The 25688-nt window shown below is 48.1% G+C and overlaps 2 protein-coding genes across 12 annotated transcripts in view; one reads left to right on the top strand and one right to left on the bottom strand.

The window, feature by feature from the left end:
• The first annotated feature begins 814 nt into the window (after positions 1–814).
• Positions 815–13194, top strand: SLC23A1 (solute carrier family 23 member 1). Of its 11 annotated transcripts, none has more exons than XR_005211350.1 (17): positions 815–911; positions 1264–1365; positions 1528–1656; positions 2081–2238; positions 2856–2944; positions 3108–3175; positions 3349–3530; positions 3633–3753; positions 4054–4210; positions 4530–4677; positions 5147–5252; positions 5443–5572; positions 5680–5823; positions 6348–6443; positions 9309–9570; positions 9834–9961; positions 13049–13194. XR_005211350.1 is itself a non-coding variant. In XM_037801070.1 (16 exons), exons 1-15 carry the CDS (start codon positions 876–878, stop codon positions 9554–9556), a joined length of 1878 nt encoding a protein of 625 aa, XP_037656998.1. In that variant the 5' UTR covers positions 815–875; the 3' UTR covers positions 9557–9570; positions 13049–13194. The 11 variants fall into 11 exon arrangements, 9 of the variants coding, with proteins under 9 accessions (XP_037656998.1, XP_037656999.1, XP_037656997.1 ...); XR_005211349.1 differs by having other exon boundaries at positions 9756–9961; XM_037801070.1 differs by lacking the exon at positions 9834–9961 and having other exon boundaries at positions 1264–1329.
• PAIP2 (poly(A) binding protein interacting protein 2) overlaps positions 11534–25688 on the bottom strand; it is a 31507-nt gene continuing 17352 nt past the window's right edge. The window contains exons 2-4 of the mRNA XM_037801079.1: positions 15667–15830; positions 14399–14578; positions 11534–12559 (exon numbers count right to left, since the gene is read on the bottom strand). Of these exons, the coding sequence (XP_037657007.1) occupies positions 12503–12559; positions 14399–14578; positions 15667–15804 (375 nt within the window). The 5' untranslated portion in view covers positions 15805–15830 and the 3' untranslated portion in view covers positions 11534–12502. The remainder of the gene's footprint in view (positions 12560–14398; positions 14579–15666; positions 15831–25688) is intronic.

Raw genomic sequence — 25688 nt, 5'->3', positions numbered from 1 at the left:
GTGACGTCAGGCCCAGCACTCAGAAAGGCCCCACGTTTGCCTTAATGCTCTGCTGTGGCTGTCCTAAAAGTCTTAATTTTTTGAGCAAGGAGCCCTGCATTTTCATTTTGCACCACATTACGGCAGCGGTGCTGGCTGGGTTGAAGGGAATCCTTGGCCTGACGCAGGGCACAGGGAAGGCCAGGCCCACCCAGGGAAGCTCCTTCTCCAGGGACGCCCCTGCTGTGGGCCACAGGGACCCTAGCCGTGGGTGTGGGGAGCAGCACCTCATCACCAATTACCCACGGAGGGCAGGACGACAGCAGAGACTGACTTTTTGGAATGGTTCCAAAATTTTGTTATCTGCGTGACCATGGCCAGCTGTAAAAGGGGACCCTACTACCCAGCACCATGGCTTAAACACCACGGTGCATATACGTTGCTTGGCGCATATTTGTTTCTCAACACCGAGGGTGGTTATCACGGTGATGAGAATGATTAATTTGCTATTAATCAATGGGGAAGGGACTTGGGAGCGGCACATAAATGTCCATGTCCCCTCCCTTTCCCTTCGCCTCTCCCAGGGCCTGGTAAGATTCCAAGGTGCATCCCGCCCGCCTCCCTGCTCCGGGCCTCTCTCGGCAAACAAGAGCAGGGCCTGTGCCCAGGTCCAGGTGTGGGCAGGGAAGTCAGTGCTCGGGAGGCAAGCGTGGTAGAGGCTAGGTGGCCTTTATCGCTTGGCCGGAGTTAATACATTACCTCTGCCAGACTCCCCTTTCACAATCCGGAGCTGGGGATCTGGTTACAGATTGACTTCGAACAGTGTCTGATGTGTGGAGTAAAGTCCTTCCTGACCTTTCTTCTCCTCAGGAACTGCTCACACCTGAGCCCCAAAGATGAGGGCCCAGGAGGACCCCGAGAGCCGGACGCAGGTGCTGGGAAATGGGTGGGAGCTGGGCAGGGGTGGGTGGGGGTGGGGGTTCCCCCTGAAGGCCTGTGCTAGGCAGAGACAAAGCTGCTGATGAGCTTGATCTTGGCTGTCCCGGGCTGAAGGTGGGAACTGGGGGATGGGAGGGGTGAAGGGATCCTCAGCTTTGGGATGGGCTTGACTCCCACCCAGGAAGTCCGACCACCCCCAGTGACACCCTAAGGACTTCCAGGGGTAGAGGTGAAACTGGAGTGAGGCCTAGCCCAGGGAGGGCCTGTCCCAGTCCCAGGCCCTCTCTGCCCCCTCTCCTGGCCGACCCCAGGCCACCTGTCTTAGGTACCCATTCCCATCGCTAGGACACCCAGGGCCAATGGCTCCAGCAGCCAGCACAGTGGACTCGTTCCTGCACCACGCAACGTGAGGTGGGAGCCAGGTGTGGCCAGCCCAAGTGGCAACAGGTGGATGGGCTGTGGGGGAGGCTGGGGCCCCAGGCCTGGACCCCACTCTGAAGAGCGGATGACGTCTTGAGCTACCTACCTGATAGATTGTGGGGTGGAATGGACTTTGCCTGTCCTCCATCACTCCCCCCATCCTGAGCTACTTCTCTCTGCTGACCCCAGCTTGAGTCCTGGGGCTCAGCAGCCGCCAGGGACCCCCCGACGTCCCTGGCCACAGAGCCCAAGTTTGACATGTTGTACAAGATCGAGGACGTGCCACCTTGGTACCTGTGCATCCTGCTGGGCTTCCAGGTGGGCTCCCCCAACTCAGTGCCCACCCCGTCGCTCTGGACTCTTCCCCGGTGTCTGATCCCAGGCCCTCCCTGGCCAACAGGGTTACCTTGGGCACCAGGAAGAGAATGCTAAAGTCACCACAGTGACTGTCACCCAGAAGGGGTGGGAAGAGGCTCAGTGGAGCATGAGTCACCTGCCAGGCAGAGTGTCGGTGACAGGGAGGAGAGCCCACTCCACAGAACTACAGAGGGCTCTGAGCAACCCCCAGGGAGGTGGGTAGCAGCTCTCCAGGGACTCCCTCGTGGGAGAGTCAGTCCTGGGTGGGGCACTGCCAACGGCAGCAGGGCTGGGGCCACTGAGGCAGGCAGGAGGACCATGAGGGTGCCCGTGTTTCCCTGTGAGGTCCATGTCCTGCCTCGTGCCCCGTCCCCTCTTCCCCCAGCATTACCTGACGTGCTTTAGCGGCACCATTGCCGTGCCCTTCCTCCTGGCCGAGGCACTGTGCGTGGGCCGGGACCAGCACATGGTCAGCCAGCTCATCGGCACCATCTTCACATGCGTGGGCGTCACCACCCTCATCCAGACCACACTGGGCATCCGGTGAGCTGCCTCGCCCCCGCCCCGACGCAAACACACACCGTGCTCCACACAGCGGGAGGAAGTGCTCCCTCCCAGCTGGGGCCCTGCCCTGGGCCCCTCAGTTTAGAGGGCCTGACCTGGTGCTCCCCACAGGATGAGAAGTCTGGGTGTTAAAGGGGACCAACCCTAGCTGGTCTCTCCCCCTCCTAAGCCATACTCCGGGTACTCAGAACCATGGACCCTCTCCCCCCACAAATGGACCTGAACCTGCTTCCAGGGCCTATAAGGGCCCTCTGGATGTCCCACCTCCTGGGTGCTGCCACGCAGCCTAGGCCCGGGAGGTCACAGGATGGTTGTTTGGGTGGGGTGGGCTGAGGCTGTGAATGGCGCTTGGATGTAAGAGCTGAGCTGGCCACATCCATGCCTGGGGCCCCTCACAGTCAGGAGCTGGTGTTGAGAAGGGAAGAGGGGCCTCCATTTGCTCTCTTCCTTGGGTCCCCAAAATGTTAGGGACAGGCCTGCCCGGGGCCTCTGCCCTGCCCCTATCCTTGTCCCTCTGTGTCTCTGCTTCTCTCTCTCCCTGTCTCCCTGTCTCCCTTGTCTCTGCAAACCCGCCTGCCCCCGGCTCTGTGCCACAGGCTGCCACTGTTCCAGGCCAGCGCCTTTGCATTTCTGGTCCCTGCCAAAGCCATTCTGGCCCTGGAGAGATGGAAATGCCCCCCGGAAGGTGAGTGCATCCCTGGGGTCTGCACTGGAGGGCCTTGGTGACTGTCCTGAGTCCAGTCCTCAGGGCACACTCACTGCAGCATCTTCCCTCCCTCTCTTCCCTGGTTCCCTGTGTGTTTGTGTTCTGTGTGTGTGCTTCAGTGTGTCCCTGTTTCTGCCCTCAGAGGAGATCTACGGTAACTGGAGTCTGCCCCTGAACACCTCTCATATCTGGCACCCAAGGATACGAGAGGTGGGTTTGCACATGTGGCAGAATAGGCCTGGACCTGAGGAGGGGGCTAGATCAGAGTTTGGGTCACTGCTGAGTTGGGGGATGTGAGGAGTTGGGCCAGGAGCTTTTGTCCTGCCAGTGGCCAGGTCATGGCCTCTACATGTTGAGTGATAGCTGATCTTTGTCCTTTCTAGGTCCAGGGTGCAATCATGGTGTCCAGCATGGTAGAGGTGGTGATTGGGCTGATGGGGCTGCCTGGGGCCCTGCTCAGCTACATTGGGCCTCTCACAGTCACCCCCACTGTCTCCCTCATTGGTCTCTCAGTCTTCCAAGCTGCTGGTGACCGAGCTGGCTCCCACTGGGGCATCTCAGCTTGGTGAGCAGGTGTCAGCCCTGATCCCTGCCCAGTCCCCGCACTCCTGGCTCCTGGCCCCAGCCCAGCCTACCAGCCACCTCCTTCTTGTGCCTCTGCCCTCAGCTCCATCCTCCTGATCGTCCTCTTCTCCCAGTACCTACGCAACTTCGCCTTCCTGCTGCCTGTCTACCGCCGGGGCAAAGGCCTCACTCTCTTCCGAATCCAGATCTTCAAGATGTTTCCCGTGAGGAGCCAGCAGGCGGCTGGGAATGGGACTAGGGAAGGGGCTAGGGCAGGGGCTGGACTCCACTTGGGGCCGGACCTCCACCTGGGGTTGAGGTGGGAGCAAGGGCAGGGATAGCATGGGAGCTGGAGCCAGAGCAGAGATGAGGTCCCAGCCAGGGGCTGGAGCAGGTACTGGGCTGGGGTCTGAGCCAGGGCTGGAGCAAAGGCTGGGGCTGGGGCTGAATGAAGTAGGAGCTGTTAGCCTGGACAGAGACCTGCCAGTGCCCTCAGCACAACCCCCTGCCTGACGCTGCTTCAGATCGTGCTGGCCATCATGACTGTGTGGTTGCTGTGCTACATCCTGACCCTGACGGATGTGCTGCCCAAAGACCCAGCAGCCTATGGCTTCCAGGCACGAACAGACGCCCGTGGGGACATCATGGCTATTGCACCTTGGATCCGCATTCCCTACCCCTGTAAGCGACCCCACCTGGGCCCAAGAGCCCTCTGCCACCAATGACACCACTTACAAGGCTCCCGGTGACCCCAAACTAGCTGGCAACACAACTAGCACATTTCCTGTGTGCCAGGCAGAATGGTGTTGTATTCAGACACAGCTGCACTCCAGCTTCCTGACTTTGTGTGACCCCAAACAAGCTCCCACAACTGTACAGCTCCCATCCCAGCTTGATATTCCATTACCCTCTCCCCCACCCCCACACAAGTCCTGCCCCATCTGTTCTCCAACCCACCACAGTCTCCTCACTGTGTCCATCCTCCTGCCTCTTCCTGCAGGTCAGTGGGGCCTGCCCACGGTGACCGCGGCTGCTGTTCTGGGCATGTTCAGTGCCACATTGGCGGGCATTATTGAGTCCATCGGAGATTACTATGCTTGTGCCCGCCTGGCTGGTGCGCCACCCCCCCCAGTACATGCTATCAACAGGTATGCCACTTGCCCTACCCCCAGTATCTGAGCTCCTCAGAGGCCACCCAAGAAGCAACACTCTCCCAGTCTCACCTTCCTTGTGTATGAAATGGGGATGCTCTCATCGCTGGCAAGGGAATTGTTGGGAATGGCTGAGGATGCAATGGAGTTAGAGAGAAACCACAGTCCTTGACCACCTTTCCTGTGCCTTGCCCTCCACGGGCATTATTTTATCTATTCTGCTTATGACTCTGTGAGGCAGAACCGTTATTATCCGCATTTTACAGATGAAACCCAGATTTGCACAAGGGAGTAAGTGCTGGTGCCCTGGACTAGCGCTCATACCTCAGCTCCTGGTTCCCAGATCTCCCTGTGGCCTGGAGTGGGGAGTATTACAGTCAGATAGTTGAAGCCCGCACAGCCCCTGAAAGGGAGGGCAGCCGGCCAGGATGATGGACCAAGCCTCTCACTTGCCCTCTTCTTCCAGGGGCATCTTCACCGAAGGTATCTGCTGCATTATCGCAGGACTGTTGGGCACGGGCAACGGGTCCACCTCGTCCAGCCCCAACATCGGCGTCTTGGGGATTACCAAGGTGCGGATCCCCTGGGACAAGCCTGAGCAGCACCAAGTTCCGCCCCCTTCCCAAGTGCAGGCCGCGGCTCTATCCCGCTCTCACTTTGGCTTATTCCTGCGCGGACACCAAGCCCCGCCCACTCGCCCCGCCCGCCCCGCAAGCTAACCCCGCCCCCTGGCTCCTCTGGCTCCCCTGGCTACTCCCGCAGGTGGGCAGCCGGCGCGTGGTGCAGTACGGGGCGGGCATCATGCTGGTCCTGGGCACCATCGGCAAGTTCACGGCCCTCTTCGCCTCGCTCCCTGACCCTATCCTGGGGGGCATGTTCTGCACCCTCTTCGGTGAGTGCAGGGCCCGCGCCCGAGAGCGAGGGCGGGAGCGCGGCTCGAGTCGCCGAGTGGCGAGTCTCACTTGCGCAGAGCCTCCAGCGGTTCCTCTGCGTCCTTAGGCATGATTACGGCCGTGGGGCTGTCCAACCTGCAGTTCGTGGATATGAATTCCTCCCGCAACCTTTTCGTGCTCGGCTTTTCCATGTTCTTTGGGCTCACGCTGCCCAATTATCTGGAGTCCAACCCCGGCGCCATCAACACAGGTGCCCTTTCCCCTCCCTGCCTGTCTGCATGTGTGCCCGAGCGTGTGTCTGTGTGAGTGTGTGTGTGGGGCATGACTCTGAGCCCAGCCCCTTCCCTCAAAGGCTCCACACAGCTACAGCCACAAATCCTGCCCAACTCTGAATGTTAATCAGCAGCTGAGAGGATAATTAGCAGCTGTCCTTTACTAAGACACTTTCCGTGGCCAGGAATTGAGTTTTACATGTGTTCATTTGATTTTCACAATGGCTTCATGAGACAGATACAATTGTCATCTCCATTTTATCCATTTGACAGATGAGGAAAGTGAAGCTCAGAGAGGTTGATTTATCCCAGGGCAACAACAAGCAACTGGGAGAACTGGGATTTGAACCCAGGGTTGGGACACAAAGGTACAGATAGGCTCCAAAGACAGAGATCTGTAGGATTCCATCTCCGTACCTACTCAAGGGAGGCAGGAGAAAGCCCCTAAGTTCCACCCTCCAGATGGGCCATGATGCCCATTGGCCCTTGGCTTATTCCACAGGCATCGCCGAAGTGGACCAGATCCTGACGGTGCTACTGACCACCGAGATGTTCGTGGGTGGGTGCCTTGCTTTCATACTGGACAACACAGTGCCAGGTATGAGTCAGCTCTGGCAGGGGGATGCAGAACTAGGCTGGACCCATCTGCACTCCAGCAGATGACCCGAGCCAGACCTGGAGCCAGGTATGATGCAGGCCCTGCAGGAAGAAGAGGAACAGATGGGCTGGAGGGGCCTGTGCTAGTTGAAATTAGAGACCATGGGGCAGACATACCTTGCAGGTCTCAAAGAGGATGGACTGGGAGAGTCATTCCTGGACCTGGTAGGTCACTGCCGTTCATTTTTTGATGGCCACTAGGCAGAGGGGTGCCTTTGCGTACATTTGCTTTCTCATTATATAACAGGCACAAATGCAGCATCAGTCTGCTGGTAAAATCCATTCCAAAAATGCAAGCAGTTGATGTGCTAACTACTAGAAGAGCCCCGGACATTTCCTTTGGTACCATGAGTTTTTTGCAGGCATCATGGGATAATTCCAGGGATTCCCGAGAACTCTCCTGGCCCACGTTCATGTGCCCAGTAAATGTACATAAAACTAAATGTCATAAGGTGTTCCAATAACAAGCATTGTTAACATTTATTGAACACCTGTTATGGGCCAGGCAAGGTGCTAAGTGTCTCATTTCATCCTCAAAAAACCATCCTGTGAGGCAGAGGCTAACAGTTTTATAGACGAGGAAACAGAATTAAGAGGTTGTGACTCATCTAAGGTCACAAAGCTATGATGTTGCAAATCTGGGATTTTAACAAAGTCCACCTGATGTAGAGCACGGTCTGTATCCCAGCCACTGCACCACACTGCTTCTGCTGGAGGATTGCAGGGCACCTGGGCTGAAGGGTTGGGGATGGTTCCACGGAGACAGATAGGGAGATGAGTGAGGGATGGGAGTAGCAGGATAATGACCCTTCATCCCCAACCATTTACCAGCCTGAAGACAGTCTCGGCTCCACAAGCTTCCCTATCTGAAGATCCAAGTGTCCGTTTCACAGAGTATAGGAGTCAAAAGCTGTCTATAAATAGTCGGTGGAATAGAGGGTGGACAGGGATAGGCCAGGGCTCCCTGAGGGGTTTTAGGCAGCACTAGATGATGACAGAGCTCCTGACAGCAGTTGACCCTTGGATAGATGGGTACCTGACCACAGTACCATCCCTCCTCATTTAGAGGAATGCAGTGGCAGAGATGAATTGCAGCCTTAGTGCCTACCTAGGAAGTCTAGGGAGGTGGAAGGCATCTGGGTGGGCAGCCCCATACTTAACTGCCCAGTAGACCGAGAGTTTTCTTTGTGATTTGGGTGGCTGTATTTGGCTACCTAGGTATTATTAACAGCAGCCTCGGAACCACCTGGCTAAGGTCCTGACACCCTGATCCTTCAATCCAACTGAGCATTAGCAGCCATCCCTGCCAAGGATCATTATATGCTTTATGTTACATAACCAACAGTTCTTCACTGTGCACTGATGAGGAATGAAGCTCAGAGTGGTTAAGTCACTGCTTAAGGTCACACACATGGACTTAAACCCAGGTCTGGCTTGCACAGAACCCAGACTCTTAACCACGGATGGAATCACTCTTTCTGCAGCCCTTAAATTTGTTAGTGGGCCACTTTGCCTTGGCTTCTCTTTACCTATCCACAGCCCGACCTTAGAGAAGCTGTCGATTCAGTTCAGCAAATGCCAGTGGAGCTTGCCAGCTTGTTCCTGCGTTAGAAAGGGGCTAAAAAAGTTTTACTTCTTAGCACAAGACAGGAAGTAAAGCTGGTTTAAATGAGCACTAAGGTCATTGAGGCTGGGCTGGAGTCATCTGGAGGACTGCCTGGATCAGGGCAACTGAGTGGGGTCTGAGAAAATGGAGGGAACTTGGAGAAGCAGGGAGGGCACAACCGGAAGGGATATGGAGGGCATGCAGATTGGTCTGTCTGAGAGAGGGAGCTCTGGGCCAGCAGTTGCATGCGCTGGCAGTGGGCAGTGGGGTAAAGATACATCAATTCTGTGCCACATCTACGGCTCCTCTCCCTCTGCCCACCTGTGTGCTTCAAGCAACCAGGCCCAGCTCACACATTACTTCCACAGCCCCCCTCAGGACCCCGTGAGATTTGTGGGCACATTTGGTGTGCACTTTTCATGGCAGTCGCAGCCTGAGCTCCCAGCTTTGTGTCTCATTTCCTTACTTTCATTAACGGGGCACATACAAATCTCTCACTCCTTCTGCTACATTTGCAGTGTTTCACAGCCTTTGCCAACCCCAGCCCTCTTGTCAAAGCCTCAGACATCTCACACACCCCTCCCCCACCTCCTAGAGGAGAATTCCTAGTTGTAAAAAATCTTTTGTGTATCCCTACTACCAAAAAAGATTTTATGTAGCTTGACTTTCTGAGGCTTGTATAAAAACAAGAGTTTCTTTTCCAAATACAAAATAGTAATATTGAGTATAATACTGAATACAGTATTTCAAACTATACCTCCCTGCTCCTGGAGCATAGTCTGGGCAGTTTATCCTCACGCCCCATTCCCGGGCCCAGCACATACTAGCCACATACTCACAGGTCTTGATCACCAATTAATCTTTCTGCCTGTTTTTTCATCATAACATTTTGTAAAATAGTGCCTATACACCTCCCAGGGGTATACTGAAGAAATGACATAATGAAATTAAAGCACAGGGCCTGGCACACTGATAAAATTCTCAATAAATACTAATCACTACCAGTATCCTATAGGGTTTCCTTGTGCTCAGGCCAAGTTAGGAGCTCAGAAATCATGGGTTCAAAAACTTTTTAGGACTAGAAGATACTAGAGAAAGACACTTGATTCCAGAAGTCTGTGTCAGGACTAGGTCATGAGAAGGGGACGTAGGAGAGGGTTGCTGGCCCTGGTAAGGGATGCCACTGTCCTCCTCCTCCAGGGAGCCCAGAGGAACGAGGTCTAATACAGTGGAAAGCCGGCGCCCATGCCAATAGTGAGACGTCCTCCACCCTCAAAAGCTACGACTTCCCCATTGGGATGGGCATGGTAAAAAGGATCGCCTTTCTGAAATACATTCCCATCTGCCCAGTCTTCAAAGGATTTTCTTCAAGGTTAAAAGACCAGCTTGCAGTTCCAGAAGACACTCCAGAAAATACAGAAACCGGGTCCGTGTGCACCAAGGTCTGAAAAATTACTTCCAGGTAAGGTAGGATATGTGTTAGTCTATCGCTTTTGTGGGAGGATTAAATAATCAAAACATTTTTGTGCTTTAGCCAAAGAAAAATCAAACTAGTCAGTTCCTATTTTTGTGACCTATTTGAGTATCCTCAAGGCAGTAAAAAGTCAATATATGGATTCTGAGTGGAACTCCTTATCCATTTTACAGTGATATAGAGCAGAACTTCCCAACTGGTGTGGGCCACAATGAGGTTACAGGTATGCTGAAATATATTGATCCCTCCAGCCTTCTGGGTACCCGAGCAGAATATAGACCAACTGGAATCCATCAGCCAGTAATCCACAGCCACGGTCTCCAACATGCTAAACAAATATCACTTTACAACAAGGAAAAGGTCGGAAACACAGACACATGTAAGAGTACGAAAAATCCTCTCATATAAACTGCCTTGTTTCAACAGTGGTCAAAAATTTAAAATCCTCTGAAACGGGATGACTTCAGTTACCCTAAAACTATGCCAGTACAAGTCCTGATGGTGTGATTACTTGTTCCAAGGGCTTCAACACTGAAGCTGATGCTCTGAAACCTTCCATTTCTGTCTGTAATGCAGAAGCCTGGTTCTCCAAAGTTGAAACATTGAAACAACATAGTACTTTCAATTTGCATTTTTTCCTCAGAGAGACAGGAAAAGTTCCAACAAAATGACAACTTAGCTTAGATCACTGTTTTATAGTAATAAGAGCAATCACTTGAACAGAACTTTCTATATGCCAGGTATTATCGTAAGTGCTTAATGTCTATTAACTCAATCCTGAGGCAGATACTGTTATTGCCATTTTACAGATGTGGAAACTGAGGCACAGAAAGATTACATCACTTGCCCATGATAATAGGAGTCACACCCAGAAAGTCTGGCCAAAGTCTGCTCTGAATCATTGGTTATAATGCCTCTTTAATTCCAGTTTATAATCTCCAATTTCACCACACTATGACAATATGGCAGTATATGGAAATAAACCCATTTGCCCCTGAGCTCAGAGAAGGATTCTACAAGCATCATATTTGGCAGCCTGCTCTATCACTGATGGTACTGAGCTGTTTGAGAACAGAGGGGAACTGGTTTGTATCATGGCTCCAAAAAGAACAAGAATCAAGTATGACGGTCTCTGATTCAGAGTTTCTTTAAAAACCCACCTATATATTAGCTTGTTAAGGCAGCTATTACAGAACATTTGGAAATAAATATTCACACAAGAGGACCCCTACGGAGACTGTAAGCCAGAAATGACTACATGCCCTTCTTTATCTTTCTGAGAACCCTCCCATGGGGCTTTTCTTATTACTGAGAAATGCCAAGGAACCCCTGGCCATCCTGGTTCATAATTGCCAGCATTATGGAAATAACTTGTTTCAGGCTAATCACACATACAAGTTTCAATTACAAACATCAAAAATCTCGAGCCCAACAAGCTCAAGGAAAGTACAGAGGACATTATCAAGAGCTGAGTGGAAACATGAGGCAGAATTGTGTGTGGAACCAGGAAATTACTAGCTGGTTGACAGTCTAGCCCAAATAAAGATTAGCCACAAACACATAAATAAGCTTGTGGTGGGGGTGGGGTGTCAAGGTGAATCAAGATTGTATACCAGCCTTATTAGACCTGATATGACTTGTGAAAATCAGAAACTACATTGGAGATTACCACTATGTTGGTCAAAGAATTTCTTAGTATGGCTATTTGTGACTTCCCCAATACCATAGCCTGAGATCAAGGTGGGTTAAGGAAATGGCAATGGGATTTACTTTACTGCTGTATTTCAATCAGACACTTGTATAGCAGCATACTTGCTCCTGCAGAATCTAATAAAGTGTGCTCTCTGCATATCTTGCCAGCAAGGTTGTCCTGAGATATGGAACCCATGCTAAAGTGGGTATCATCACTGGAGAGTCTGCATTCCAGTATCCAATAAACACAACCACCAGCTCAGTTCTACTATTATTTATTTTTTTAAATATTTTTGAAAAAATATAATTTTTTTACAATATTTTCAACTTAAACACTATTCACACTGAACACGTATGGCAGCTTAACCTACCCAAATATGAAGTTTAAGAAGCCAAAACTGTTCTAGCTTTGTTAAAAGAAAACTTGTGCTGTAGACTATTGTCGTGATGGTTAACAAAGCAAGGAAAAGCACCACTCAAATCATAATGTTACAATTTCTTTGTTCACTTGGTTTATGGATTCTTCAAATGTTAGACTTCACACAGGTATAGCTGTGATGCAGTGGACTGTCTTAAAAAAAATGAACTTCTCAAATCACATACTTCCTCATATATAACATTAGGAGCAGAATTCAACATTTCTAACATGATAACATACCATAAAAATCAGGAGTAGTTCTCATCTGTCACTATCTTGGAACCTCAGTAACCAAAGTTCATTCTGGTCTATAACAAATTACTTCAAATTAACTAACAGGTCTTCTTCAGAAAAAGGCGATTCTTTTTGATAGGGACAAAAACAAACTGAAGTCTGAACTGAGAAATATGCTCAACAATTAGAACTTAAATTTACTCATTTAAAAAAAGTTTAGATATTAACAAGAGTTAGTTAACCCTAAGGAAGCAGTTTAGCCTCAAGGAAGATTTAGTTAAGATTTAGAGGTCATTAATTTGGTGCTTTGTCATAACTTGACTGGTGCTTCTTTCCTCACTGTCTTCACAATAAGCCATGGGGCCAATTTTATTTTCAGTAAATGCTTGACATTTTTTTACTTAATAACAGTCTCAGCACTTTTATTAAGCATGCAAGACTAACAAAACTTTGGCAATGCATAAGTGTAACACAGTGACAAGAGAGAGCTTTTACAATTAAGTCTTCTAATACTGCCTTCACAGTGTGGAAATTGTGCTACATCCACCAAAAGAGGGCCCCGTCTACTCAAATATTTTAGTACTTCACCCCAGGAACAAACTCCTTTGCATTTGGATTCAGATTGCTCTTCACCTGAAAAATAAGTACATAAAAAAGCAAGTTCATTAACAGACAGCTCCAGATACTCAGAAGCATTCAACCCAGATCCACATGCAAAAACATCTTCCAAAAAGTATGAGACAAAAGCAAGAACGAAGATTGTATGGTTCAACTTAACCCAAAATTTGTGGCAGGAAAAGAAGGAACCAGATGTGAGTTATGTATAAAATTACATCAAATTATTCCAACCTTTTGAAAAAGAAAGTAGGAAATGAAGTAAGCTTGCTTAAGTGTAGCCAGAAACCCACTAACTTCACATAAACAAAAGAAATGGCATTCAACAAGGAATTATGTTAACTATCATACATGACTCTTTAAATACTTTCACACCATAAAACATGTTAAATAACTGTCGCAATTATGATTAAAGTGATTGGGTGAATTGTTTATGGATTGTTTATGGATTATTCACTGAAAATATGGAGTTGTCTTTCGCCAACTGCTGTTTCCTAATTCCCACAGGAAGCAGAGAACATAAATGGGAGAGAAGACTTCATGGGGAATCAGAAGACTAAAGTCCGAATCCCAGCTCTATGCCTAACTTCCTATATAACCTTGGATAAGTCCCCTCCCTGGGACTCAGTTTTCGTTATCAGTTAAACGAAAAAGCTCGGGGGTGGGTCGGGGTGGGAAACTGGGACAAGCCAATATTTTCTAATAGCCACAGACCCTTCTAGTCTCTAAATCTTTATTTTCCTAAGTGGATGTGTTAAGAGTATAGGGAAGAATGGCTGGAAATTCTACTCTACCACATCATGGATTCCAAGTTGATAAAGAAGAAAAGAAACCAGGATAGACTCCAGGGCCTGAAATGCAGGCATGCTGGCAGGCTTTAAAATTCAATCTGACCCCTATCCTATGTCACTACTTCAAGACCAAAATATAATATTAACATACTGGAGCAATAGTTTAATTTTAGTTTCATAATTGATATAAAACCATTTCCTTGGACGTGACAGATTAGCTTTCCCTCAAAACGTAGGTTAAATTTTAAGTGTGAGGTTTAAATAAAAAAGCAGTGTTCTTGAATGTGCAGCCTTTTGGCAGCTACAGAAGAATAAGAATAAATTAAAATAATCTCAAAAAGACTTCAGTGGAACAAACCAGTTTCTATACCATGGACTTATACTGGATCCAGATTAATGTTATATATACATTATGCCCAGCAAAAGGCTTTGTTCATCAGGGCCACCTTGGTTATTTGTGGAGTGACTAACGTAGCCATAAGCAAGTATATCCCAATGGAATATTCAGATCACACAGCTGTTCAACTGGGTTAATGCAACAAAGGCTAAGTCACAATATAAATTTCAGTGTTCTCTATATAGCCCTTTAGAAGAATGGTTTTCAAATGCCTGATTGGGCCAGGCTGGTTTGTATCCTCTGGGAGTGCTTTTAAAAAATTAACATGCCTAGGAGATTGAGTCTGCAGGTACAGCCTAGGAACTGATTTTTTAATATTATTTTTTTTAATGCTTCATAGGTAATTATTATGTACAGCCAGGTTAGGAAATCACTGCTTTTTAATCTTGCCCTAAACATTTGGTGAAATTTGTGAAATTCTTCTGAACAGTTATTAAGTCTAAAAGCAGTGGCAAGAAGTCTACTTGGTCTAAGAGTAGCTCCAGAGTGTTGCCGGAAGTCACTGTAGGTCATGAGTGAGACTGAACAGGACTCTGCTTCCACTGTAAGAAGCAGCACAATTTCTGAAGGGGAAGACTTGCAGAACTCTTCTTAAACAGACAGTGGCTCGCTTTTCCACTTATGGGAAAGATGAGCTAGATTTTTAAAAGATGAAAAATAACTTTTTACCACAAGATCTTCCAGAGAAGAGCCATCACTGATAACAAGGTCATTAAATTGGTCCTGGATTTGGTCCATAGTTTGTGGGAGATCTCGAGCTGGAATAAACCACTCATGTTCTTCTTCCTCTTCCAGCATTTCTTGGAAACAGCGTTCAATAAATTCTTCTTCCCATAACTCCTCTTCTATCTGGATTTATAATAAATAAAGAATAATTTATAGTGTACTTTTTAAGACACTACTATGAATGGCTTAAAATGTCTTGAATCAAGCCATTTAAAAACACGATATTGTACTTCCTCCTTTGCTTCTGTGCTAAGGGAAAAAAAAAATCTCAACATAAAGACCTGGAAAGATCTATTTAAGGTTTTGCTATGTCTTTACTTGCATTAGCAGAATATTATTTTTTCCACTGAGGGTGGCAAGGAAGAAATACCAAAAAAAGAAATGGCTCCCCCTGAGGAATGCACATCAGAATTATCGATGATACTTTTAAAGCTATATAAATACCCCAACCCCACCCCAAAATGACTGAAACAATCTCTAAGGAGGTAGGGTCAGGATATGGGTAATATAAAAAACAAACAAAAACAACCCCAGGTGATTCTCACCGAAATACGACTAAACAAATTGGTTTACTCTTGAACATTCCTTATCGAAACTGGAGAAGTTAACTCCTCCATCATTATCAAAGCCTTATCAGGGAAGGAACTAGAAAGAAGTGCCAGAAATATGGGAATAAAAGATAACGTTTATCAGATAATGTTTATCAATGTATAAAAGTTCTCTAAAGAGAATACTGGTGCCCGATTTTTCAGGCTGAGCAGATTGAGAACCTCAGGTGAAAAACAACATAATTCTGCACCCCAGTGCCTGTGCACATCTGTTCCAATTCCTGAATCCTCTTGACTTTAACTGCAACACAGCAATCCAATTGGTCTAAGACAGTGGTTCCCAGACCAGAGTGTTTACTGGAACTATCTGGGAGCTTTAAAATACACATTTCCAAGGTTCCACCCTGGTCCTCCTAAATCAGAATTGCCAGGGGTGGGACCCTGAAACAAGTTCCCCACGTTATTTCAACAAGCAATTAAGCATGGTGGTAAACTGGTAACTAGACTATCTCAGCACCCAAATAAAAATATAAGTGGTGACATGTAAATCCATACATATCACATGTAAGGGATCAGAGAAAAAATACACTTCAGGGACAAGGAGTCATTATTTGAAGGTTAAAGTGGGCTATGAGAAAGAACAAGTTTGCACACAAAACTAACCTGTCTGTTGAATTCTTCTTCATTTTCCATCCACATGTACTCTGCAAATGGATTGTCATCTTCATGAGAATGACCGTTAATAATCACATCTTCATTGATGATGCTTGGGCTAGTACTGCTGCGACTTGGATCTTTCATGGTTAGCGTTACTTGTCGTTTTTAACCTTTTAAGAGTAATAATACAGTTAATCTACTGTCAGTCATTCTTTGAGTTCTTGGTGCATGTCAACTATTACCAGACATCATGATTAGGTGACGTACGTGAAATATTAAGTGCACATGAGGTGAGCAGATGGAAAGCTTCAAATAATTTTTTTCAAACTAAGGTACTATAACTCATAACAACTTTGGAAATTTCCTATATAACTACTTGTTAAATCAGGCTTTGAAAGATATTACCTTTTTGTATATATGTTGTATTTCACAATAAGGAAATACTGAAACTGTGGAACTGTAATCTATAATATTCTTTGACATTTACTCTCTACTTACTAAACTGCACTTGGACAGTTCTCACTTCTATGTATATATGTTATGTTCTACAATTTAAAAAAAGATAAAAAATAGCTGAGAACAGTCTAGATTCATCTGGTGTTTTCTGGTAACAGTAAATTAAGGTAATCATATGCTTAAATGGAATCTCCAGACCATCCAATTTATTTTATATTAAATATCTCCGCTTTATAAAAAAGCATGGTCTGGAAGACTTGGTCATTGATTGACTTTATGAAATGCAAATTCTACTTTAAACTGATTCCAAGTGAAAACTAACAAACTTTTAATAATTTTTGGTTTCTCAGTCCCAGGGTATACTGCGGGACACTGATTACGTGCTTTGACTTGGCGGGCCTGGGCTGGGGGACCTGATCAGCCCCTGGGGAGGGTGGTGGGCACGGGCGACAGCGCCCTCCACAGCCCCCCGGGCCTGGGAAAGTGAGGCCGGAGGCAGGCCCCATTTCCTCACCCAAAATACTACTGTTGGGAGAGGCTTGCCGGAGGGAACCGCCTTTTCCCCACCCCCTTATCTCGCCTGGACACTCCCGGTTGCCAGAGCAACTCCCCCACCGCCAGTGCGCATGCACAGTCACTGGAACTACTCCCGCCCCTTGTCTATCAACCTCCGCGCCCTCTCTGAACCAATCCAAGCCTTTGACCTCTACAGCTACCCCGCCCCCTAAGCGCCCAATATAAGCTGGTGCTCTCCCCTAATAAACCTCCCTTGGTTTCATCATCCCTCAAAGAACCGTGTCCCGCCTGCTCCTTCTCGCCGCCCTCCTTGCACGCCTCCGCCGGGGACTAGGGCCCAGTCCCCCGCCTCGCCCTCGCCTCCGGGAAAGAGCCCCCGCCGCCGGTACCCTCTGAGCAACGCCGAGAGCCGAGGGTTCAGCAACCAGCCGCCCCCCCCCCCCCCTCAGACAAATCAACGACGACTGCAACTGGCGCCCAACGTGGGGCGCGACCTCTCCACGCAGCAATCCAGTACACCACCCGCTCGCCCGGACGCCTCTCCAGCTCCCCTTCTCCTCGCCTGCAAGGTAAGGGCCGCCTCTCCTTCGCCGCTCCCGGAGCCGCTTCTCCCTCGCCGCTCCGCGTTAGGGGCCGCCTCTCCCTCGCCGCTCCGCGTTAGGAGCCGCTTCTCCCTCGCCGCTCCGCATTAGGGGCCGCCTCTCCCTCGCCGCTCCGCGTTAGGTGCCGCCTCTCCCTCGCTGCTCCGGAGCCGCTCCTCCCTTCCCCAATTATCCCGGCTGCCTCTCCTTCTTTTCTTCTATGACCCCCATTCTTCCTAACGCTCTCCCTCTTCCCCTCCATTACTTTGCTGTCCTCCTTTGTGTCTTTCTCTCTTTGTTTGGCGCCCTGTGCCTCTTTGCAACCGCCCCCCCAGACTGCTCCAAAATGGCGAACTTCCTCCTTCTTCTTCTACTGAGGGGAGGAAGTGCTCTAGTGATGACGTCAGCCCTAAGCCGGGCCGGAAACCGCATGCGCTTTACCCCGCCCTTTCACAGGGCGGAGCTAGTCTGCCATCTTATGCCTTAGGCCCTGCCCTTTCACAGGGCGGAGCTAGTCCGCCATCTTATGCCTTAGACCCCGCCCTTTCACAGGGTGGAGCTAGTCCGCCATCTTATGCCTTAGGCCCCGCCCTTTCACAGGGCGGAGTTAGTCCGCCATCTTATGCCTTAGACCCCGCCCTTTCACAGGGCGGAGCTAGTCCGCCATCTTGTGTCTTAGCCACGCCTACTGCGCCACCATCTTGCGACGCTTGGGGCCTCCCACTTCCACCTCCCCCTTCGACAAGCTCCCCCTCAGAGCCGCTGCCGGCAGCTGCCGCCGCCCCTCCCACCCTGCCGACTAACAACCCCTGGCTACCTTCTACACCTCAAGGCAACCCTTAGGACAGCGCTGCCCCTGCCCCCACTCCCGTGCCAGGCCCTTTGCTTTGGGTGCACCCTGCTAAAAGCCAGCTTAGGAAAATTTGCCCCGCAGTGTGGCTCTGAATCAGCCTAGCTTCAGATCTAGTCACCCTGGCTGTTCATGTATTTGGAGCACCGCCGGAAAGAATTGTTTGGCCCCTGGACGCAGGCCAAACCCGCCTGCTTATACGTGACATGCAAATCCTCTTAGAAGGATTTCAGGGGGAATTCAGCTGCCACTATCCTAGCCATCGACTGTTACAGGGGCTCGCCAAGCTTCCCTTCCGCAGCCCCTTCCATCTTTTCCCCTCCTCTGCACCCATCCCGGGTGCCACTACTGTCTTCACTGACGCCTCCAAAACCCGTTTTGCCTTCCTCTCTTATTCTCAGGACCACCCGGAACCCCGCCTATTCAGTTATGTCAACCTTCATTCAGTTCAAGTGGGGGAAATTCTGGCGGTGTCATACGCGCTAAACGCCCACTGCAACCACCCAGTAAACATTTTCACAGATAGCCTCTACACGTATCAGGTCTGCCGAGTCCTTGCGTTTTCCACCTTTTTCCCGGGAGACTCGGCCATTGATAAAGCACTTTCTGACCTCAGAAGCATCCTGGAGCATCGACAGGATCCTTGGTTCATTAGCCACATTCGTAGTCACTCAGGCCTTCCGGGGCCCCTGGCTAATGGCAATAGTATAGTAGACCAAGCGGTCTCAGCTCAGAATACCCAAGCTATGCTAACCCACACGGCAGCCCCTCCGGGGGATGCTGTTAACCAGGCCAAGTTATTGCATTCCAGGTTTCACTTTTCGGCTACGTCATTGCATCATTTATGTGACCTCCCCCTAGATACCTGTAAACATCTTGTCCGCAATTGTACAACTTGTGCGCCCTTCGCGCCGCTTGGCCCCCTGCAACCTCAGGGAGTCAACCCATAAGGCCTAAAACCCAATTCTAAATGGCAAATGGACGTAACTCACGTTCTGTCCTTTAGACACCTCAAGTATGTACATGTAATAATTAACACCTTCTCCACTATGTGTTATGCAGTCCCCCTTGCCGGGGAAACGGCCAAACACTGTATCAAGGCCCTAAAACAAGCAATTCTCTTCATGGGAGTCCCCTGGGACCTAAAAACAGACAATGGGCCTGCCTATCGCAGTGCCTCCTTTGCAGCCTTTCTTCAGTTATATAACATCACCCATCATTTTGGCATCCCCTATAATCCACAGGGGCAAGCCATTGTGGAAGCAATCCATCGCCGCTTAAAAACACAAATTGAAAAAGAAAGGGCAATGCTCCCCCAGGCAACTCCAGGGGACCTTATCATAGCAGCCCTTATTCACCTTAATCTACTCACATTCAATAAAGAAGGGCTTTCGCCCCTACATAAACATTGGGGGCCCTCGTATAGGCCCACCCAGGCCCCGATGGTCTACTGGAAGGACCCAGAGAATAATGCCTGGAAGGGTCCCTCCCCACTCCTCGCCCAGGGGCGCGGGTTTGCTTGTGTTTTCCCAGATGATGCAGCACAACCAATCTGGATCCCAGGAAGGGCAATCCGGCCCGCCACCAGCAACCAAGCGTCTAACGAGACGAGAACGCCGTCGTCTCCGCAGCCTGGTGCACCAGATGACAACAGTACACCTGAGCCTGGACCCCAGCCCGACCCTCCAGCCGCACCTCAAGTACAAGCAGCGCATCCGGAAACCGCACCTCAGCTACAAACAGCGCATCGCCAACACCACCACCCCAACCTTTCCTACCCCCCTCTCGTTACTCCTCTCCCCTCCTCGACCTTATCCAAGCGGCCTTCACCTCAGTGAATTCCTCCAACCCCAATCTTACCTCCTCTTGTTGGCTTTGCCTCTCCACTTCCTCCCCCCTGTATGAGCCAGTCGCCTCCAACCTCTCTTTTTCAGAAAACACAGAGGACAGCCCTTCGGAATGCAATTGGAATACCTCTGCCGTCCCCTTAACCTTTCATTCAGTCTCCTTTACAGGAAAGTGCATCCGCCCTCGCTCGAGTAACTCTCCCAGCCTCACAGCTTGTGCCAACTACTCCTCTCCCAGCAGCTCTGCCAAGTTTCTTATTCCCCACAACTCCTCCCAATGGCTCTGCTCCTCTACAGGACTTACCCCCTGCCTTAATGTACAAACCCTCAAGACAACTAATGAAACTTGCCTCCTAATTGTCCTCATCCCTAGGGTCTTATACCACAGCGAGGAAGACTTCTTCCTCCGCCTGGAAAGAACTGCAGATCCTGCCCTTCTACAAAAGCAAGAGCCCATCACCGCCCTCACAATTGCCTCCCTCCTAGGTCTTGCAGGCGCTGGCACCGGAATCGCTGCATTAGCCAGTCAAAGCTCTGCCCTAACTCACCTCCGGGCGGCTGTTGACGAGGACATTCGTCACCTACAAGACGCTATTTCCCATCTTAAAAATTCTGTCAATTCCCTCTCTGAGGTAGTGCTCCAAAACCGCCGAGGTCTCGACCTTCTCCTCCTCAAAGAAGGAGGCCTCTGCGCCGCCCTAGGAGAAGAGTGTTGTGTTTATGCCAATTCCACAGGTCTCGCGGAAGACAGCCTAAAAAAGGTCCGAGAGGGACTGGAGCAACGTAGAAGAGACCGTGAAGCCACCAGCTATTGGTCCCACATCTTTACTCCCCTCCTTCCTTACCTTCTCCCTCTCCTCGGCCCCCTACTAATGATTATTCTAGCTCTCACTTTAGGACCCTGCATTATCCGCAGAATTGTCCAGCTTGTAAGGAAACAAATGGATGCTATTTTTTCCTCGTTCGTGCAAGTCCAGTACCAGCGACTCGCCACCTCTGACGCTCCCTACTCCAAGATGACAACCAACCCTCCGCGACCTCGCCGCCACCGGTCAACCCGCCGACCACGAGGCCCTTCTCAATTGCCTGAACCTCATACCAACCTCGAGCTCCAGCTTTTCTGAACCTTCAACTTTAAACCTCCCACCTTCGCCCATCCCGCTAGCAGCAAGGCCCCTGTCGAGCGCCCGGGCGCCACACCAACGCTGAGCTCCAGCCTCGCTGAGCCACCGTCAACCCTTTTTCCCCTCCCCAACCTTCCCCTTCCCTCATCCCTTAGCGGACCTCTCCGGTAAGCTTCTTCCTTTAATTTGAAAAGAAGGGGGAAATGCGGGACACTGATTACGTGCTTTGACTTGGCGGGCCTGGGCTGGGGGACCTGATCAGCCCCTGGGGAGGGTGGTGGGCACGGGCGACAGCGCCCTCCACAGCCCCCCGGGCCTGGGAAAGTGAGGCCGGAGGCAGGCCCCATTTCCTCACCCAAAATACTACTGTTGGGAGAGGCTTGCCGGAGGGAACCGCCTTTTCCCCACCCCCTTATCTCGCCTGGACACTCCCCGTTGCCAGAGCAACTCCCCCACCGCCAGTGCGCATGCACAGTCACCGGAACTACTCCCGCCCCTTGTCTATCAACCTCCGCGCCCTCTCTGAACCAATCCAAGCCTTTGACCTCTACAGCTACCCCGCCCCCTAAGCGCCCAATATAAGCTGGTGCTCTCCCCTAATAAACCTCCCTTGGTTTCATCATCCCTCAAAGAACTGTGTCCCGCCTGCTGCTTCTCGCCGCCCTCCTTGCACGCCTCCGCCGGGGACTAGGGCCCAGTCCCCCGCCTCGCCCTCGCCTCCGGGAAAGAGCCCCCGCCGCCGGTACCCTCTGAGCAACGCCGAGAGCCGAGGGTTCAGCAACCGGCCGCCCCCCCCCCCAGACAAATCAACGACGACTGCAGTATACCTCTTGATCCTCCCTTCATAGCCCATTCTCTATATGCCTTTTCTTTGGATCCATCAAATCCCCCCATGTCTAGATTTCCCCACTATACAATGAGTTTCAGGCATCTCTTTTTATCTGAGTAAAAGGAGTATCTAATATGATAGGTCTGGTGTCTTTCGATTCACTTGCAAGTTGATACCAGGATCTAACCTAATTGACACATTGCAGACGAAAACTTCCAAGCATGAGGATTCAGATTCTACAATATTCTATTAACTCATTAAGTGTGAAATTGCCAAAAATGGGTTTACATAAAACGAGAATCACCTGTACTTAAATTCAAGCAGTAGTGTGCCACAGGAAGGAAACGGCATAGCTAACATGTGGGCAGATTTCAAAAAGGCCTGTTTACTCTCAAGTTATCATAATAAAGTTAACATGCAAAAACAAAATTTCCTACTAGAAATATGTTTTTCCTTAGGGTAAGGTTCAGAAGAGAGAGACTTGCTCTGTATGTGTTGAATGGCACTTTAAATTCAGTCTATGGATGCATCCTTAAAAGGATATAAATATGATAAAAACCCATAGCTGTTTAGTATCTAACCTGAAGAGGCAGGGACAGGGAAGCCCTATACCTACACACATAAGTCTTTTCTCAAATCCTGAATACTAATGACAGCATCATGGGGGAGAAATTTTTAATTAAAAATTTTAAGAGGACCTCAAGTAAATATTATTGGGAACTTTTGCCCTAACTGTTGTGGTGTGTATGTGTATGAGAGGCCAAGACAGACTGAAAGTTAGGTAACGTCAGTAGGAAGAAAACATGAGTTGGGTTAGGAAACCGAGACACTGGGAATGCTAACAAGGCAGAAAGCAGACAATGGTATCTTTGCTATTTTTATTCATCATTAAACTTAGATGAAATAAAAAACCCTTTATTTTGATAACAAGTTTTGACTAAATAGCAATCAGCTCTTCTAAAGAAAAGTACTCATTTTTATAAGTCAAATATTCATATGTTCATCCTTAAATGAAATATATTTGAGGTTTGCCTTAAATATTATGAACAGAGGGGTCAATCCTGCCTTGCAACTGGGTGGAATTTAATATTATGAACAGAGGGGTCAATCCTGCCTTGCAACTGGGTGGAATTTAATATTATGAACAGAGGGGTCAATCCTGCCTTGCAACTGGGTGGAATTTTGCCTAATCTATGTATGAACCTATCAGTAAGCTGTGTTCAAATATACCTCAATTTATAACAGCTTTTCATTATTATTTTCCCAGTTTATGTCCTACAGTCTTCTGCAAATAATATTTATTGTCTTACCTTTCAGAAGACCACAACATTAACAAACAACAGGAAACACGTCACTTATATGTTTAGTTAAAAAGAGCAAAAAAACCTCATGTTTAATAGAGTATAGAATATTCAACATTCAACTGGAATTGAATAACTAAATAACAACTATATATGAAACATATCCATCCAGAAAAACTTCTAATTTCTTTTTAAATATGCTTCAATTGATTAAAATGTATCTATAGATAAATGCAATCTTGCTTTTTAAAAGTGTTTTACACACATTTTATGAGCACAAGCCTGTGCTAACAATGAAAATTCTATGGGAATCACTAGGCGACTCCCTTTCTCCTTGTTTGATGCCAGTTAATAAATAAAATATAAACAAACAGTGCTTAGCAAACAGGGCCCAATATCTGCATTTGACAGGGCCTAGGTCAGCTTTTTGCCCATTATCACCTCATCAAACAACCTGTGGCTTTGGTACAGTTCCCAGTGCAAGAGTCTATGAAAGACAGTAAATGAAATTACTTTCAGTCAAGCAATATTTGGGAAACAAATATTGAAAACAAATTGGAACCTGGTAAGTAATCTTATACCTTAGATACCTGAGGGAAAGAACAATTGCTGACCAGATTTCTGGCTATAGTCAGGCAAGCAAAAGCCAGAAGGGTAAAGGATCATCTACTTCCAGAATGCTGACAAACCCAAAATCACTGAGCATCAAGGTGTACTAATATAGGTAAATTACTGGATTTTTACTTTTCTTTCTTCTATTAGAACCTGTTCTTAACCATTCTAGGACTATATACTTTACATGATGTCGTTTGTGTGTCTGTGTTATACTATTTTTAAAAATAGATATAATTCACATACTATAAAATTCACACTTTAAAAATATATAATTCAGAAGTTTTGCGTATAGTCACAAGATTGTACCACTATCACTACTATCTTAGAAATTCCAGAACATTAGTTCATCACATCAAAAAGAAACTGTATCCATTAGCAGTCACTCCCATTCCCTCCTCCCCTGTCCCTGATAATAATCACTTATCTACTTCTGTCTCTATAGTTTTGTCTATTCTGGACATTTCATATAAATGGAGTCATACAATAAGTGACCTTTTGTTTCTGGCTTCTTTCATCAAACACTGTGTTTTCAAGGTTCACCTAATGTTGTAACATGTATCAGTACTTCATTCCTCTTTATGACCAAATAATATTCCATTGTATAGATATACTTTGTTTATCTACTTATCAGTTGATGGACATTTGTGTTATTTCCACTTTGGGGCTATTAGGAATAATGCTGCTATGAACATTTGTATACAACTGTACACTTCAATGGTATTAATTACATTCATAATGTTGTGTTATTATCACTACCATCCATGACCAATTCTTTTTTTTTTTTTAATCTTCATTTTATTGAGCTATATTCACATACCATGCAGTCATACAAAACAAATCGTACATTCGATTGTTCACAGTACCATTACGTAGTTGTACATTCATCACCTAAATCAATCCCTGACACCTTCATTAGCACACACACAAAAATAACAAGAATAATAATTAAAGTAAAAAAGAGCAATTGAAGTAAAAAAGAACACTGGGTACCTTTGTCTGTTTGTTTGTTTGTTTCCTTCCCCTATTTTTCTACTCATCCAGCCATAAACTAGACAAAGGGGAGTGTGGTCCTTATGGTTTTCCCAATCCCACTGTCACCCCTCATAAGCTACATTTTTATACAATTGTCTTCGAGATTCATGGGTTCTGGGTTGTAGTTTGATAGTTTCAGGTATCTACCACCAGCTACCCCAATTCTTTAGAACCTAAAAAGGGTTGTCTAAATTGTGCGTAAGAGTGCCCACCAGAGTGACCTCTCGGCTCCTTTTGGAATCTCTCTGCCACTGAAGCTTATTTCATTTCCTTTCACATCCCCCTTTTGGTCAAGAAGATGTTCTCCGTCCCACGATGCCGGGTCTACATTCCTCCCCGGGAGTCATATTCCATGTTGCCAGGGAGATTCACTCCCCTGGGTGTCTGATCCCACGTAGGGGGGAGGCCAGTGATTTCACCTTTCAAGTTGGCTTAGCTAGAGAGAGAGGGCCACATCTGAGCAACAAAGAGGCATTCGGGAGGAGGCTCTTAGGCACAACCATAGGGAGGCCTAGCCTCTCCTTTGCAGCAACCGCATGACCAATTCTTTTTCATTACCCAAACAAACACTCTGTACAAGCTCTGTTTGAGTCTATTTTCAATTCTTTAAGGTATATATCTAGAAGTAGAATTGCTGGATCATATTAATTCTACGTCTAACTTTATGAGGAACTGTCAAACTGTTTTTTGTTCAGTACTAGCTTCTCAGTTATACATTTTTGGCTTTGACTGAGTGGTGAAAATATGGCTGACTCATTCCCTACCCCCAAACACACTCTTCAACCCAAATCCTTTTCCCAAACATTAGCCAATGCCAATAATTTCTTATGTATTTTTCCCAAAAATGTATACGATTATGCGGTAATGGTAGTTAAGT

Source organism: Choloepus didactylus, chromosome 13, assembly GCF_015220235.1.
Source record: "Choloepus didactylus isolate mChoDid1 chromosome 13, mChoDid1.pri, whole genome shotgun sequence".
Classification (NCBI taxonomy): Eukaryota; Metazoa; Chordata; class Mammalia; order Pilosa; family Megalonychidae; genus Choloepus; species Choloepus didactylus.
This window is presented reverse-complemented; position numbering and strand designations above follow the sequence as displayed.